The sequence below is a fragment of the Athene noctua genome, chromosome 4 (assembly GCF_965140245.1).
Source record: "Athene noctua chromosome 4, bAthNoc1.hap1.1, whole genome shotgun sequence".
Lineage (NCBI taxonomy): Eukaryota > Metazoa > Chordata > Aves > Strigiformes > Strigidae > Athene > Athene noctua.
In genome coordinates this window covers 44,958,587-44,976,358 of record NC_134040.1, presented here as the reverse complement: position 1 = coordinate 44,976,358, position 17,772 = coordinate 44,958,587, and the positions used below count along the sequence as shown (strand labels likewise).

Sequence of the window (17,772 nt, the reverse complement as noted above, 5' to 3'; positions counted from 1 at the left end):
CGTGTTAATTCCAGGTAGGTAGAGTTGGTTTTGAAGGCTTAACTTCCAGAAGCAGAACGATTCCATAGATGTATTTCTAAACACTAGTAGAGCATGCCTGGTCTCTGTGTGGAATAGACCCCTTTGCCAGGCCTGATCTGTTCTTAAAACTATTTTAGAAGTTTTGAATTTTAAAAAATCTTGAACATATGCAGGCTTGCTACTGTTTCAGAGCTCTGTGAATACAGACTTGAATTAGCTTTAGGGAAGTTAAACCTCAAAATTAGAAAAGAATAGGCAAAGGCTGAAACTCTATGCCATGCTATTTATCTAACTGATAAAAAAGTTGGTTTGAGGAAGGCAAGGAAGATACTGCCTTTTCTCTTACATCCTGCTTTTCTTTTTGGTTAAAGTATAACCTGGGACGAGATGGCAAAACCACTGAGCTCCGAAGTGAGTAAGTGCCAAGGGACAGAGCTCTCCATTTAATTGTTTGAACAAAGAATTACATAGCAAAACCAAACTAGAATCTGCTTGGTCTGTGTTAAAGACAATAAATGGACCATAGTTTAAAATTATTCTTCTTGTGTTTTTAACAATATTTTCACAATAACTGCATCTTTCTTCAAACATGAAATATTTAATGTGAATTTCTTAAAACGAAACGTACTGCTGACACTCTTGCTAAATTAGTCCCATGAATCTGAAGAATTGATTTGCGATAGAATATCAGTAATCCTTTTCTTTTTCCCTTTCAGAAATGTGCAACAGAAGAATGTTTCTTTTTTGAGCGTTTGGAATCTAATAACTATAACACTTACCGATCACGGAAATACTCTGATTGGTATGTGGCACTGAAAAGAACTGGACAGTACAAACCTGGACCAAAAACTGGACCTGGACAGAAAGCTATCCTTTTTCTTCCCATGTCTGCTAAAAGCTGATTTCCATGGCGGATTCCAAGCACGTATGCCACACTACACTAAAGAGGTCGAGTTTCCTACTCCTTTCTGAAGTAGCAAAAATATAAGCAATTCTTTGCTGATATTCACTACTTTTGAAGATACCAGATTAAAACATGAATGTTTCATACTGTCTTTATATTGCTCTTTAAACCTATTGTGCCAGTGTGTGTGGAGGTAAAATTACTTGGAAAATGTATTTTCAAGATCGGTAACACTTCTGTTTTCTGCTAGATACCTACATAGAGCTATTTTATTTACCTTATGTTTGCTTTACAGAGTAAAGGAAAACATAATCTGATGCACACTTATAGCAGTATTTACTTTTAAAAATAATTTATAGATTATTAGAGAATAAATAATTACTTTCTAATAATAACCTAAAAATAAGTCCATGGATAATTTTAATATGGTCTATATAACACTACAGTAATAATTCTAAATTATTAATATACTGAAATGTGAAATGTATTGCTATCATGTAATGTTTCTATAGGACTCGGGCAGCTCTCTGTGGTATAGTTTGTAGAACAGGCCTGGGTAGACAGCTGAAAACTCTCTCATGGTTATATCAATCTTATCAAACCCTTCCCGGTATCCGTAAAGTAAGAGTTTGGCTACGTTGCTGGTGATGGGAGTAGCCTGTTTTGTCCTGGCAAGCTCATCGAGGGCCATCCACTCACACCTCAGGCACTCCTGCTGGCAGAAGTTGATGTCAAAGGAGGAGGGCTCCAGGCGACAGATGATGTACATATCCGACTTCCCAAAGGCTCCGGGGTGTTTGTGTTGCTGTCTCATGCTTAAGATGGACTTGAACTCTGACTTGATGCCAGTCTCTTCAAAAACCTCTCGAACTGCTGTGTCTCCTAGGTGAAAAAAGCAATCCTTGCAATACATACAAGAATAGCTTAACACTCTTTAAGCCTTTTGATCGTGGAAAAATCTAACTCAAAGCATTCTCTGTTCTGTTTCATAAGCTTTTCAGAATGTAAGACTGTTTGTTTCAACACGAGGATAAGGTAGTTTTTTAGTCACCGAACAAAACAAATTGCTACATGCCTTTCTTGTGTATCTCCCACAAAATGATGAAAGTAAAAATCTTTCGATAATACTGTACAGGGTGCAGTTTTGAAACAGATATTCTGATGGCTGCTGGCCCCACTGATCTCTTAATCTGAGACAGCATCGCACCCTCGTTCCAGTCCTTTGACTCTTAGCCCCCATCTCTCTCCTTGCCTCTGGCCAGTGTCAGATTCAGACCCAGTACAGCTGAACACCTGGACGTACTTCAGATCACTTGACCAGATCAGTTTCACTGCACGTTGCCACAGGGTGTTACAAAATGGGTAAAATTAGTTTTTGAAGCAAGTGAAAGTTGGCACTTAAGTCCTTTTCAAGATGTATCTGAAGTGTCTAGTGACATTTCAAATATGTCGTAACACCGATGTAGCACGCTGGCCTGTTCTTGCAGAAAACTTGCTGCATCTGTGCTGCAGGTGTACATTTTGTGTACCAACGTGATGTAAGTGTTAAACGCTCCTCATTACAAAGCAGCCCTAACTTCAGGGGCCTAGAGAGTCTGTGTACTGCAATTACAGCCAGAGAATTGCTCATCTATCCAGCACCCTTAAAAGAGAAAATTTGTCTCTTGAATAATAAATTGAAGAGCCAAATGAGATTTTTTTGATATTCCACTTATTTCCCCAAATCTGCAGTTTCATTGTAGCCAAGTTAAATCCTGCTTGCCTGGGGTAACTACTGGTAGGTAAAAGAGTAGCTTTTTCCAAACCTATGTAAACTTGTAGCTGTGTCTTGTTTGAGTGGTAAATGCATATAGCTGTTTTGCAGTGTTACCTGCTACCATTAGTTCATTTTCGGTAAGAAATGAGTGTGTTGGCTTACTTCCAAAAGCAAAATACATTTTAAAAGACTGTGTAGAGATTTGCCTTCCTATGGAAGCTTGCCTCTTGGCATGTCAGAGGTGAACAAAACAGACGTTTTAGGGGTAGTTTCAAATATTGGAAATAATTGGGACATACAGTGGCTAGCAATATATAAACAAAATGATTTATCCAGCAGAGGCCAAACAACTAGATGTTAATGGCCCTGATTCTTCACATATTTTTGCCTTGCCTCAATGTCCATCTTGTAACAGAATGAGCTGTATAAACTTTACACCAAGTATATAGAGGTCTTTGGGGGATTGGAGACCCGGTAATGCATGATGCCTGCAGAACATCTATGTTGGTGACTCTGTTAGTTAAAAGGCTACTGCATAATGGGGAAGGTACTAATTTGCCATTCCTGACCCTTGGAGAGATTGCATTTTATGTTGCTCAGAGAGGCCTCTGTGGTCCTCTGGTTTAAAATAGTGGTTGTGAAGCAAACTCCCTGTGGCAAGTGGTTTTATTATTCAGCAGGGGGCTGTATTACACAAAAGTGGTCAAAGAAGTGAGGTGATGAAGAATGCTAAGGTAGGCTATGGTTAAGAAAAATGAAGTATTAGGGATTTCATTTAAGCTTTGAGCTTTGCTTTTAGATGTGCCTTTTTCTGTTTCCCTTTTATTTAATTTGTGTATATATATAATATATAATGACAGTTAAACTAGAAGAAACACTAGGGCTTGAGTTTCAGAAATATTCAAATACCAATGTGTGCATTGCATTTGCTTGATCTACATTATGAAACTATTCAGATTACTTGCACGAGTCAGTTTGTACTCATTAAAGTAGGCAGCCATATATTTTGTCACTGACATATATAATCACAGGATCTTTAAGCATTGTAATTGCAATTTGTAATTGTAATTTGAAATTTATTCCCTTGAATGACTGTGAGTTTATAAGGTTTGATGTAAGGATAAGAAAAGGAAAATTAAGCTTATTGTATTTTATGCTTCACTAATTTATCTTTTTGTAATGTTAAGATGTGATGCAGAGAATCATAACTTTTATTATTACACAGTTTAGTCATGGCAGGAGGGTAGCTGTAAGAGACTTGTTTCCTCCCGGGTGTTTCTCAATACCTACATCCAGGCTCCAGCTGTAATCTCACCTCTTATTTGAGGGATGGCCACTGGCCTACTCAGTATCAGCACTCCTCTGGGGAAGCTGGTGCCAGTGCTGGTCATTCTTTTCCCTCAGTACAAAAATCCCTCTGGTATCTCCTGGCCTAGACCCATGCTCTGTCACTAGAAGTGAAAAGGAACCAGGCTAAGCAAACACGGTGGTTGGAATTCTTCTGAAAACATGAATCCATTTCACTCACTAATGTATTTGCATTGCCAAGCAAGTAGTTTTAATTTCTATCACCATGTTTGACAAAAAGACTTAATGTGACTCAAGAGTTCAGAAGACTACACCTCAGCCATATCCACTAACTAGAAACTTTCTGCATGTATTGAAATAATGAATGGGAATACAAGCCCTCCACACACTGTTGTAGGAAGACAGCTAAGATAGTAGATATGTATAAGGTATGAACTTGTCAGGAAACCTGGGCTTGATACCCAGTGTGCCAGAGCTGCTGCACTGCTCTGGGCAACACTTTTGAGTTTGTGGAAGAATGTATTTGCATACTGATGTGGGGGTAAATTAATGTGAGCAAATGCAACCTTTGAAAACAAGACCTACCTAATAACTGCAGTATAACTTAACAATTAAGCAGTCTATGAATCATAGTTTTAAGGGGTAAGATACAAGGAGAAAAAGCATGATTTTCTGCTTTTCACAAACACCCTTGTTCGTTCACCTCTGAACATAACTCCAGCAGTGTTGTTCATTGCCTGTGCTACGCTGGGTAAAACTGATAAGTTTCTTCAAATCAGCACTGTTTTTAATACAGAAGTGCCTTATCTCTCTGATTGAAAGTAGGTGCCCACAAGACTGAGGCACTGCACTTAATGCTGCTCCTCTGCCAAAGAGCTCTTAGTCTAAACAAATCAAATCAACAAGGGTGGAAGGAAGCTACTGTATTCATTTCTGTTTTGCACATAAAAATGGAGAGTTGGAAATTTTTGCTCAGTACATCATTGAGCTCACTGCTCTGGATTCCAGTGTGAGCTGAGAGCTCATGCTTTCAGTTTTATTTGGGTTACATACTGATTACCTTAATCCGCTGCACTTTTGGCTCATATTACAGCATATCCAACAAGCCCACAAAAAGTAAATTGGCCTCAAGCACTCACTTAAGGGAAATTGTGGAAAAGGATAAATATTACAAATACAAAACTTCTCTGCCCTGAACATATGTTACCCCGTTACCATTAAGGTCATAGGATCATGTCACATCATCTGTTCACTGTTAATTCAAAGAAGCAATAGGAGCGTTGTGGGTCACAATGTATTGCAATACTCTAAATGTCTTTATAATTCTGTTGATGTCTGACCTGTTATCCTCTGACTTACCGATGTCTTCGCCTGGATTAGACAGACCTCCTGGAAATTTCCACGCATTTATAGTCTGTATTTGGAGGAAAAAATATTAATGAAGTATGCAGCCTGTGTTGTACTCTCTGATATGAAGGAGAAAATTAACACGTGATTTTTTTTTTGTTGAAGTTGCAGTATTGTAATTACTCTTACAAACATTAGTAAGACTTCCAGTAGGAACTTCTTTGTTCTTGCTAATGTGATCATCAGTCTGTATGAAATATTGGAACGAAACATCTACTGATTGAAAATACAAACTGTCTAACAGTCATTAGACAATGTTGCTGCTAGATAACTAGATAAGTAGTCGAATATTAAAAAAAGCTGCTATAGACTATATATTCTTATATTTAATCACTAATGTATTCCACTTTCATGGTTTTGGCTTTTAAAAAAATGTATATATATTTAACCTTACAAACAGGTATTATGGTTGTAGTACCGTTCTATACTGCACTGGCTTTAAGATGTCTTTGTGTGTCTGTAATAACCATTTAGTGTAACTTGTTTGTTTTCATGGAATACAAAAACTGAGGCCTTGTGTGTGATTTATATATAGAAGCATTTATTGAATTGCAATAAAGTTCAGTACTTAAAACAGAACATGAAGTGCAGACTTGGTGCAGTTATTGATACTGGTAAAGGAGTCCCAGTTCCTACATCTCTTGCAAATGCACAAAGATTTGTAGGCTTTACATTTGTGTATTATTCATTTCTTATTAAAAGTTTATGTAGGAAGAAGTTAACCTTCAACTAGAAATTAATGCAGTAAAAATGTATGCTGACCAAAAAAAAAGGTAGCTTTTATTATACATGCAGCACAGAGAGGCAAGTTGTGTGCTTTCCAGTGATTTGAAACCCCACCAACTACAATGGAAAATGTTTTTTTCTGGGCACTATTAAAGGGCTTGGATAGGAGTGTAAAGTAACATTAAAAATAGAGCAGATGGAAAATATACATACTTGTCCATTGGCTTTCAGATTTGCTTTCAGTTCTTGGAAATCTTTCTTTGTGTGTTATGGAATTGTCCTTTCACGATTAAACCCAAACAGCTCTTAAAATTCCACTAGGTGTTGAATTATTTTTTTTTTTTTAAGCTTTCAGAACACCATTTGTATTAAAAGTCACCATTTCAGGGAAATTGTTCATTTTGGGGGAAGGAGACTGACAGTTGCAAACAACTGTCTGAGCCAGTTTGCTTGCACTGAGATACTTTATTTGCTCACTGCACAAGGAATGTATGGGCATTCATTCACACCAGGTTTTATCCTTAATTTTATTCAGTTAGTAAGAGAGTGGTGTAAAGGGGGAGTTGGAAACAATTACTTTTCTGCTTTCACCTCCCTCCCTCCCTGCACTGTCAGCTTTGTTCCGGAAAGGTAAGATGACATAGCTGACCTGGAATATCCCCATCCTATTTTCCAGAATGAGCTGGAGGCAAGAGTGGTGCCAGAGTGATCCCCCTGTGTTTTGGGGCCAGAGGCTAAGGAGGTAATAATGCCTGCTGAGTATGGATTTGGACCTAGAACCTGAATAGAGCATCTGATGTCTCACTGTAAAACTCAATAGAGACATCTGCATTTCAAATGGCTGTGGGTGAGCTTTAACAAAGCCACAGTGTGAAGAAGTTAAACCGTAAACCTCCTGGGCTTAGGAAACTACTATTTCCTTCTAAATCTGTAGAATGTACAATTTCCATTTTTAATCTGAGACCTGTGTATGATATGTACCAAAAGGTAAGCATGCAGTTTTATAATTTCTGTGTGCATAAAAGGCAAAATCAAGGTAGCATTTCTGAAGTTTATGATGTACTGTTCTGTTCTTGGAGACTTTAGAACTAGAACCGCTTTCAGAGCCTATAGCTTGCATGCTGGATTTATGCTTTAACTGGTAGTTACTGAGTGCAAGCTTGAAGGTCCTGCTATAGAGAAGTCCTTCAAATTTTACTTTATAGTAAGTAAAAGTATAAAATTAATAGTTTACAGGAAAAAAGAAAATGGTGTTTCTCTTCCTCTGAACTCTTGTGTTGCAAATTCTATGTGTTTTATGATTGAACCTGCCTATGAAAGCTGTTCATTGAAGTTGATTAACTGTGGTGGTGTTATCAATGAGTTGATGTTTTGGGTCCCAAGAAGAAATCTCTTAGTAGCTATTTCAGGAAGGACAGAAAAATGTCTCTGAGTTTCTGTCATAGTTTTAATTATATAAAATGAAAATGATGCATCCAAGTATACTTCAGTCTATGCGTGTAAAATGTTAAAATTGCAGATCATCTCATTGTACTAGAGACACTTTGATTTGCAAATGAAAGCCTAATAGAAGCTAAGTATATAAGCACAGGCTAATGAGCCAGTGAACTTTCTGCATGTGCTGTATTAAAATCTAGGTTAGCCTGATGAAGGCTGGAAGACATGGCCAGTGACGGACACTTGGTTCCCTCAGGCCACATCACAGGACACACCAGCACCACACTAAGACTCTCTGGTTTGGCATTCTCAGTAGTGAGGTCAAGCAGTTTGCGAGAAATTAGTGATCTTTACACCTGCTGTACTAAGGTGGTCTCCAGGTCATGGCCAACCACATTATTGCTTATTTAAAGCCACAGATATGCCTGGAATTTTCAAAACCAAACAAAATCAGAATCCTTCTTCCAAAATCTGCTTTGAGCCACTGGGGCTTTCCAGATGTCTGCATGGATCCTAACACAGGATCAGGGACTCTTGAGAAAACAGAGAACTCAAACCAGAAAGGATATTTAGTTCTGCTGATTCAATCACCAGTTATAATCAACAACAATGTTGATTTTTGAAGGGTTTTTTTGGTTTTTTGTTTTTTCTTCAAATGCCATACAGCAATCTGTTGATAGATGTGTTCCAAGACACTCGAAAAATAAAGTAACTTTTAACTTTCACAGTTTTGGACGAATAAAAATAAAATATTTTTTATACTCCGAGTAGGCTTATCTAAACGAACTTTTTTATTTTATAATCCTGTAACAAACTTACCCTATTTCTGTCTTGTACGACCAACACCTTTCCAGTGCTTTCATCTAGAACAGCACCTAGTAGAGAGGTAATATTGAAAACGATTGTTAGACAACTATGTTCAAACATAACCATAAATTAACATGTTCTGATAAAGCATGACAAAACTCTAATGATACTCAGTTTACAGTTAGCAAGATTTGTATGGATGAATCACAGAAAGTGGTTTGTCAGTGGAAAACTGATACACAATAAATATGACAAAAAGTTAACTATTCTGTATAAAAAAGTTAGTTGTACCAAGATAAATACTTCCCACATTTAAGTTCCAGATTAGACATAAAATGAAAATAATAATTTGCTTGTGTTAATATTATCAGAACTAAAGAATGCAAGAATAAGACATCATCCAAATAATGAAGGAAAGCTGCTTGGTTCAGCAGACATGTGCCTGTAATCTTGCTCAAATAACAGAAACTTTTCCAGCAACTCTGGCCAAGTAGCCACCATGGGCAACAACTCTCATCCAGTGAAATTCAGAACAAAACTCCTGCCTGCTGTAGTGAAGATATGAGTATTTTCTCGTTAATAATGCACAAGAAGATTTAGTACTCAATGGGCTGACTGTACTGATAATGTTCAACTACTTGACTATCTATGAACTCGTACTGTACTACCCAGCTAAGAACTCATGACAGGAACTGCCCAGTATCTGAGTTAACTCATTAATCAAAAAGCATTGCTTCCAAGTGGAAAAGTGACACTGTCACTTGATTTAAAAAAGTAAAATCAGAATGTACAACTGAAAAGTTCAGCTTTTCCTTGTGCCTTCATGCTCAGCCCATGACTTTCTCCCGCAGATTACAAGTTTTCCTACTTTTTAAAGCCCAAATGCTTTAATGTTTAATCATCATGTCACACTCATTGGTCATACTTTAAAAATGTCTTCTCTTTAAAACAGGTATTTTTCTCAGATTTTAAAGTGCGCTGTGGTGAGCAGAATGAGTACTGTGATGCAGCTTACCAGGCTCTTTCCCACATCAGTCATGCATGGGTTTCAAGTTAGTAGTTAACAATAAAAAAAAGCTTATATCATTTTATAGCAGGAGGAAAAGTATGTGGACAGATCTGTGATGATATATGCATTTAAAATGCTACGGGGAAGTATTTCCACAGACGGGAATTATTAAGGAATGAGTGTCCAGCTCCAAATGGCCTCTGTTTTTTAATAATAATACATGGCAGCCTTATGTGTAGGAGGAATATTTAAAAGCTGAAATACCAGTCTTCCTTCAAGATATGTCAAAGGACATGCTTCAAGAGTGTAGTCACATATCTGCCTCCCCGTGGCTTGCAACTTTATGATTTAATTCCTCCTGTAAATATACAGCAGTGGCCATGTTCAAGTACTGTACTGTTTAAAAGAGGGAACAAAAGGAAATCAGGAGTAACTTTGATGCATGCTGTGATTACAGGGATTATTTTCTAGAAAAGCCATTCTTCAGCCAAATTGGTTTGCTGAGATCAAGAAGGGCTGCTGAAGACAGGAAACTGTAGTTTGAATCAGAGAGGTTAAACATTTTCTCTCCTCTGTCCCCAGAAATCGATGCCTGTGAATGTAGTTTTTGACAGTGAAATTCTCTGTGAGATGTCCAGAATCTCTGCTAGATGATACTAAATCCAAAACAAGAAGAAAGGAAGAAGAAAAGTAACAGGATTTGCTGTCTGGTCTCATTTTCCCAAGTGTAATTCAGGAGTCCTGCTGAATCTTGCTGGGCCGCACCTGCTTAGTATCAGTGAGATCAGAGCTTGGCTGTAGGCTCTGAACTGTGGTTTTTAAAATGATCCCTCTTGCTACAAATGTGGTACCTGGAGCTTTAAACCACACAACACCAGGATGACTTTCTGGAAAGGTTTATGCTTGTAACCTAACTAAGTAATCACTATTGCAACACAGCTTTGTTTTGAATGTTCTCTTTTGGGAAATAGGTAAGAAAATAATTTAAAAAAAAAAAAAATCCCTTAGATGACACTAGACAATGAGTAATGGAGGGGAAAAATATCTTCATTCTACCTGTTTTGATGTAAACAGGTATGAGAAGATCTTCAGCACTGAAAAGCATTTGTCATCCATGTAATGAGGGCACACATGACTGCTTGCATTGCAAACAGCAGCAGACAGGAATAGCTATATTATTAGGTAAAGCAACTTGGGAACTGCTTTTAAATCACTTTTGATTCCTTGGACCATCATAACCTAACTGCATCTGCCTGTGTAGTCAGACATTTATGCAGCTGCTCATTTTACACACTTCCTCAAGTAACAGGACTGGCCAAGGCTGATGATCGTGTGTGTGTGTGTGTGTGTGTGTGTGTGTGTGTGGAGACCCTTCTCCCTCTTCAACTCCAGTGACTTGTTTCAACAACTAAATTAAGATAGGTAGCAATGAAAATAACAGCTGTGTTGTAAGGCTTACACTACACAGGAGGGAGAAGAGAATGACGTTTACTTTTCTTCCTTTTACTTTCCTTCCTCAACTTGTCATCCTATGCCACTGTTATGCAGCATATTTACAAACACGTCACTTTCTGGATGGCAGACCACTTCCTCCTAGGAGGTGGAGATTTTTGGAAAAGCTTTTCAAAAACATCTTAATCATTTCATACACCAGAAGCTTTTATGTACCTTTATATATTTGGAAAATCCTGCCGCCTACAAACGGCTGCAACAGAGTTAGTTGGAAGACACATCACATATTCCACTATTTCTAAACAATAATGGCCAAACCCAATGAGTAACATTTGCTACTCTCTGCTTGGCGACTCTGATCTTGTCTGGCAAAATATGACTTGACCTTGCTTATTCACACCTTTGTCATCATTTGGCTGGATGATGCCAAGGAGCTGGCCCTAGCTGCGCCCTGTTCGCTGTGTGGGAAACTCCAGACAGGACAAAATCCAGCTGCTGGTCTACTTGGCAATGCAGAGTCACTACCTGTCCTCTGCTGCCTGTGCTGGCTTCCTGCAGGCAGGCAAACCAGGCTCAATGTCTCCGCTTTGTATTTGCAGGATGCTTAAGGGACTAAGTCCTGTATTTAACTGATTGGCCACAGCTATGAGATGAAGACTCTCATCAATAAATTTGCATTTCTTTACCGCAGAAACTTTTTAAAATATATTTTTTTGTTCAGGAAATAAAAAAGCCTAGGGTTTGGCACACACACACAATATAAATGCACATATTTAAACAATTCAGTATTTCAGTAAAATTAATTAAAAATAGAATTAAGCACTTCCACTATCCAGGCTTCCCCTGAAGTAGAAAGATAATGGAATAAATAGATGCCAAGTGGTATCTGCACTGCATATTCTTGGGACGTGTTCCAGATCCACTAAAAAAAACTTGCAGTCATTATTTCACACAGAAATCTGCTTATCTGCCCAAATGCTTTCCTTAAGCCTTCACCCCTTTTAAAGAAACTCTCAGTAATGAATAAGAATGTACACGTTTGAAAAGTGGTAGGAAAAAATATATACACTATATGTTCTTCAATTTTTAAATTTGTGTGATAAATGATGAAATCCATATACCTGCATTAAGTGTTTTCTTTCCTCAAAGGTTTTTCCTGCTGGCCATGTGCAAAGTGTTTCTCTCAAAGTACAACAGCAAATTACGCTCATGCTCTAAAAGTGCATTTTTCATATTTTCAAGTTTGAGAGTTTTTCAGAGTGATGATTTTTCTTATATTAAGTCCTTCCTGATAACTATTGGGTCACAACACATCTACTACATGATTTTCTTTTAAATAGCACTTCCAGCTGTGCAAAATCTACTTCAGAAAAATCCCCTTTCAGTTAGTCATGTTTCCTCAAACATGTAAGCTATAACCATAAGGAGTAACACGGTGCTTTTGCTAGGAGAATGCATTATCTTACTCGAGTTTAATGCCACATATTTTAATGGTGAGGTTTTTCATACCTCAGGAAAACATGCTCTAACATGTCCATTGAAAAAATCCAAGCCTGCCTTCAGCTTCTACTCTGCCCTCTGCTGGCTTTGTAACTGAAAACTCCCACTACCGATAGTAGTAGCACTGTTTTGTAATTGAAGGCTTTGTTTTTCCAAAACTTACTTTCACCTGACACGCTTTTATGAGGCCTTCCTAATTAAATTTTTTCAAATTTTTGTTTATGTGTTTTAGCAGCACTTGGTGAAGAATTAATGTCTCACACAGTCCCTCCAAACCAAGGACAAACAAGTCAAGCTTGTATTGGGAGAGATATGCTCTCCTTGTCGTAACTGCTGAGTATTACATAGCCTTTACCAGTACGAGAAAGGTCCAAACCAACCTCCAGATTACAGATTACTGAGTGATGGGACAGGTAATTGCATATCTGTGGAAGGCTCTAAGAGGGCAAAATCAGTCAAATTTGGTGAAGCTGAATTAAAGTTGACTGTATTTATGGCTCATCATTAGTTTGGTGTACTGCATTAGATTAAAAAAAAAAAAGGGAAACTGTTTTATCTATTTCCTTGGGAATTTCCTCTGGTTTTAGAGCAACTCCCTTCCAACTGTGGTTGTGGGAGGTGTAGAGGGGTAAGAGTATGGTGTCCAGATGTTTGTTTGTAAAATACTACTTGTGTCATGGATTTCTAGGCACAGCTTAGAGCAGTTTGTAGACCATTGTAATTTAGGCTAACAGTTGTGCTAGCTCCTGAACAATCCCTCCTGGGTGAGGTTTGCCCCATTCACAGACCTCACCTTGAACATAGTTTAGGCAGATACATATATTAATAATCTACACTAAGGAGAGGGAGCAGAGAAGTGGTTTTTTTTTTCTAATTAGTTACTTTTTTACTTCTAAAAAACCTGCTTGAACCTTGAAAGCTTCTCTGTCACACCTGCAAAGTGAAAGCCAAGCTCTGTTTCTCAAAACGGTGTTTAAAAACAATATTAATGAGTTAAAATTTTAAAGCTTTGTGACCACTTTTTCTTCTCCGAGGTGTTTACAATTTTCTCAAACTGGAGTAACTTTGAGAAACTTCTCTTTATTGCCCTGTTTTTAGCAACACGCTCAGTTGTACAGGTGAATTTATGAATGACATGCTTCACGGTTAAAGTTACCCCAACAGTAAGCACCTGGTTTCCATACGCTGGTTGTGCAGCGTAACAGTCGATCTCCTACTGAACCCAGACATAAGGGCTCGTTCAACAGGCTCTGCGTGGGCACAACCGCTGTTGTAACTAACCTGCAACTCCCAGCTGGTGGGTGGCATACCCTGGTAGCCTGCTGGGCCCTTCTCCTAGCCACAGCGTCAGGGTGGACGAGCCCTGCTCGGCGTGGTGGAAAGCAAAGCCTTGCGAAGCGGCCGTCGCCACAAACCTGCTCTGGAGGATGGGGACGCGCAGCCAGACAGCGACGCGGCCTTCCTCCCGCCACCGGGCCACCGCGCCTGCGGGAGAGACCAAGGTAAGGTGGGCACGGGCTGCTGCCGCCGCTCCCACACTCCCCCTTGCCCTTGCTCCTTCTTGTTTTAAACCTTACCACGCCCAACAGCCGGGATTAACACATGGAAATCTGTGTTTTTCTCTCATTTACCACAGGGTCAAACTACCATCCATGTGAGAAACGGGACAGCGGTGACAGCAGAGGAGGCGCCGCCAGCTCGGCAGCATTTTACGTGTACGATTTGGCGTTTACACATAAACTGATGGCTTTTATGTTAGGATCTGCCCTAAGGCTCTGGGGAAGGGATCTCCGACGCCTTCCTCCGCCTGCGCCAGCACGCTCCACCACACGGCCGCGGCTGTGTGTGGAGAAGGACGAACACCGCCGCCCCCCACCCCGCTGCCCCCCGCCCGGCACTTGCCCCGCAGCCACCGCCCGAAGGCGGCCCGCTCCAGGCGGAGGGGACGGCGCAGCTCGGCCAAGTCCACGCTCACCCCCCCGAACTTGTCCGGCCGCGCCCGCAGCGCCGCCAGGGCGCCCCAGCTCCGCGCCCGCGGCAGCGCCCGCCACGGCCTCGCCATGGCGCTGCACAGGGCAGGGCCCAGCCAGGCTGGGCAGCGGGAAGCGGCCGCCCCCGGGGCGGGGCCGCCCTCTGCTCCCGGAACCGCTCGGCGGCAGCCGGCGGGCAGCATGTCCGCCTCCTCCAGAAGGAAGAGCAAGGGGCGGCCGGTCCCGGGCGGCGGCGGCTCCCCGCGGGCCGCCCTCCCTCTCGCTGCCACCGAGGGCGGGCCGCTGGCGCTGGGCGTCGCCGAGCCCGTGGAAGCAGGTACGGGGGTGCGGGCGGTGGGGACGGGCTGACGCCTGCCCCGGCCCGGTGGGCTGAGGGCGGCTCGTTTGAAAATGCGTCCCTGCAAAGCCGGGCTCCCGCTACTCGCGGCCGCCAGGGCGGGCCCAGCTCCCGAGGGGCTGTCCCGTCCCCTCACGGAGACGGGACCGGCGGGGGGGGGTGTGTGTCTCGGGCAAGGTCGGCTGAGACCCCGTGAAATTTGTTTTCTATTACGCTATGGAAGAGTAATGAGCGCCGCAGACGGGTCCCGCTGGTAGCTAACGCGGGGTGGAAAATCCAGCAAGCAGCAGTGTGTAACCGTGGGTGTCTCCAGGCCTGTAAGAAACACTGTCCCGTTATAGCGCGATTTCCCCCCGAGAGGGTGCCTGCCCTTCCCTCACGGCTCTCGTCAGCGCTTGGAAGGGTTTTGTCAGTTGTAGTGACTAGGGAGCACGAGAAACACAAGGTTAATCTGATAAGAAGGAAAAAAATGGTGTTTTTTTTTTTCTCCTGGAAATGTTAGGAGATGACAAAGTTCCAAAAATGTTGCGAAGATCCCTCGCCCAGCTGTCGCTGAGCAGCATGAAGTCTGCAAACATATGTATAGGTCGTCCAGTGTTGCTTACCTCTGCTGATGGGCGACAGGAGGTGAGACTCTCTTGTTCCTATAAGTGCTTTTCTTGTGCTTTCAGTGTATTCTTGTCGTATTGAATAGGGACCAAAACGGGGCATGCATGGGAAGATAACGAATGTACTTTTTCATGTTTTCTACAGTGTAGTTACATTTTTAATTCTTGGTACTGGAAAAAATCCGTGCTGCAGATTTTTTCAAGAAATTTATAAGTCATGTGTGTCAATATATGTATTTTATATGTTCACACATGTGTTTTATTTGCAAATAAAGAGTACAGCCCTTTACTCTTCTTTCTTCATTGACTTGTAGCCTTTCCTAGTCTGCACAGTGTATGCTTTTGTGTCATCTGCAGAACATGTATAGTCCTCGTGGAAATTTTATCTCCTTTGTAGGCAAAATATAACTCCTTCCTTCTTGAAAAGCATCTTGGATATCTGAAGAACACAGTGTTACCTGTATCTTACTGTGTGGCATCAGGTTTTAACCTAATTCTTCTTCCCCCTCAGCCCATGTTTTTTGAAACATTGTAAAGTAATTGCTTACTTTTAACTGGAGGACTGGAAGTCGGGGGGTGGGGGGGGGGGATGGTGGTGGAATCTGGACTGACAGTTGTTTTCTTTGAAACTCTTCCTAGGTCTGTACAGCTTGGCCTACCACAGGCTTTCCAGGCGGGAAAGTTGGGCTGAGTGAAACCACACAGAAGAACCTGAAAGTAAATCCAGGTGATGCCATCACTGTGCAGCCTGTGACTGGTGCTGTCATCCAGGCAGAGGAAGTCAATGTAAAGTTGAGGTATGCAACTTGTTATAACCTAGTGACATGCTGTCAGGTGTCTGCTTTGCCCTGCAGACTCTTACCTCTTAGAAGATGCTATTTTTCTCTCTTGCTTTGATGAAACTAGTATCTACACAAAGTCAAATGTGCAGATATTTGTAGGATTAACACTAAGGTTTAGTAACTGGTGCCTAACTCCTGCTGACTGCTACCTCTGGGCGGTGGAGCAGCCCAGCTATTGTACAAAATCTCAACTGAGGAGTGGTACTGGAGTGGAGAACATAATGACACTAAGCTCATTAGCCTTAAGAGATTCTTTGCTTTACATTAAATTAATGAATAATAATGCTAGCCCAGCACATCTTGAAGCAGAGGTCAAGCTGCCTGTGTTACATTTGCATTAGGCAAGGGTGTATAACTGCACAATCAGAGCAGATTTATTAAACTTGTAAGTCACTTGTAAAGGATGAGGATGATCTCTGAGTGTAGAGTTAATGTCAGGTCAGAAGGAGCCCGTGTTGCTGCTCTTATTAGGAAATATACTGCAAACTGCTATCAGATAAGCTTTTGTTCAAAAGTCCTGTTGTGGTTAAGAGAACTACTGGCTGACAGGTTGGGGAGAGTAAAGTAATTTTTTTTAACCACTTCCCTTCAAAACTTCACCCTTATTATATGCTTGGTTTTGTGCTCCAGTTTTATTTAAGGGAATATTTTTTAGGATTGGAAACTCTGAGGTATGTTTTTGTTTTTTACTTGATATTCACCCAAAAAAGGGAGTAAAAGGTGAAAATCACAGTTGTGTTGAAATCATGAAAGCTTTGAGAAATTAGCAGTTGACTGATCTGTTGAATGACTTCCTGTATTTGTCATAACATTCCACAGAGTCAGCATTTGGACTGATAAAGAATCTGATTATAGTTATTTCCTAAATAAAGTTATTTTACAGTGTACTTTTTGAAAGTGTCCCAATACTTTAATTCCCAGTTAAACCTCTGTTTTCAAGCATGGTATTGTCATTGTCCATTTGAAGGGGTAGATGCTGTTTTCCAGCATACGGACTCTCAGAAATGTTGGTGAGGCAACCTTGCTTTTTGTCAGTAATATAACCAGTTTGGCTTTAATTACAGTTTCACTGGTTAACTTGGCTGCACATTGTATGTTGACTTCTGGTGTCAACTTGCTTTGCCATCCATGCATCTCTTATCACCAGAAAATGAAAAAAAAAAAAATGTCTTTACAGCTTTTTTGTTATGGCTAATTTAATCCTATAGGAAGTTTTATTATTACATACTGTTTGGTTATAGAGGTTTCTGAAAACACTTATTTAATTAAAAATCCAACCCCACATGAAATAAATAATTAAACCCGATCTATTTATATTCCCTCATGTTAATATGCAATTCATTATTTCTTTAAAGCTATGACTTTTCTGAAATATAATCTAAGGATGAGGTCAGAGGAGTCACATGTAACTTTTGAAATATGATTACGGTAATTTTTTTTGGAAACTGTTTCACAGTCAGATTTCCCCCTCAGCCAGTCAGGAGTCAGGCTCCAAGAACTGTTACACATGTGTGCCACCAGATTAAGAGTCACACAAATTACTGTTTTTCTAGGATTACTCTAGGAGAGAAAACATGAAAACTGTAATTAGTCTGTTTTAAGCCTGTAAATGTACTACGAACCATAGTGCCATCCTATCATGTAAGAATATAAATTATTAAAAAATA

General features: G+C 40.4%; 3 protein-coding genes across 4 annotated transcripts in view; 2 read left to right on the top strand and 1 right to left on the bottom strand.

Moving 5' to 3' along the window:
* The window catches only part of FGF2 (fibroblast growth factor 2), a 29,156-nt gene extending 28,105 nt beyond the window's left edge, over positions 1–1,051 (top strand). Inside the window, exon 3 of the mRNA XM_074905129.1 lies at positions 738–1,051. Coding sequence (XP_074761230.1) covers positions 738–923 — 186 coding nt within the window. The 3' untranslated portion in view covers positions 924–1,051. The remainder of the gene's footprint in view (positions 1–737) is intronic.
* A 193-nt stretch (positions 1,052–1,244) lies between these two features.
* Positions 1,245–14,389, bottom strand: NUDT6 (nudix hydrolase 6). Its single transcript, XM_074905128.1, has 5 exons — positions 14,230–14,389; positions 13,609–13,812; positions 8,379–8,434; positions 5,349–5,403; positions 1,245–1,807 (listed from the first exon to the last, which is right to left on the bottom strand). Exons 1-5 carry the CDS (start codon positions 14,387–14,389, stop codon positions 1,419–1,421), a joined length of 864 nt encoding a protein of 287 aa, XP_074761229.1. The 3' UTR covers positions 1,245–1,418.
* Positions 14,388–17,772, top strand: part of AFG2A (AFG2 AAA ATPase homolog A) — a 207,055-nt gene continuing 203,670 nt past the window's right edge. The window contains exons 1-3 of one of the 2 annotated variants that reach the window (XM_074905127.1): positions 14,388–14,634; positions 15,158–15,282; positions 15,903–16,060. In XM_074905127.1, coding sequence (XP_074761228.1) covers positions 14,388–14,634; positions 15,158–15,282; positions 15,903–16,060 — 530 coding nt within the window. The remainder of the gene's footprint in view (positions 14,635–15,157; positions 15,283–15,902; positions 16,061–17,772) is intronic. The other variant, XR_012633565.1, reaches the window with a different exon arrangement.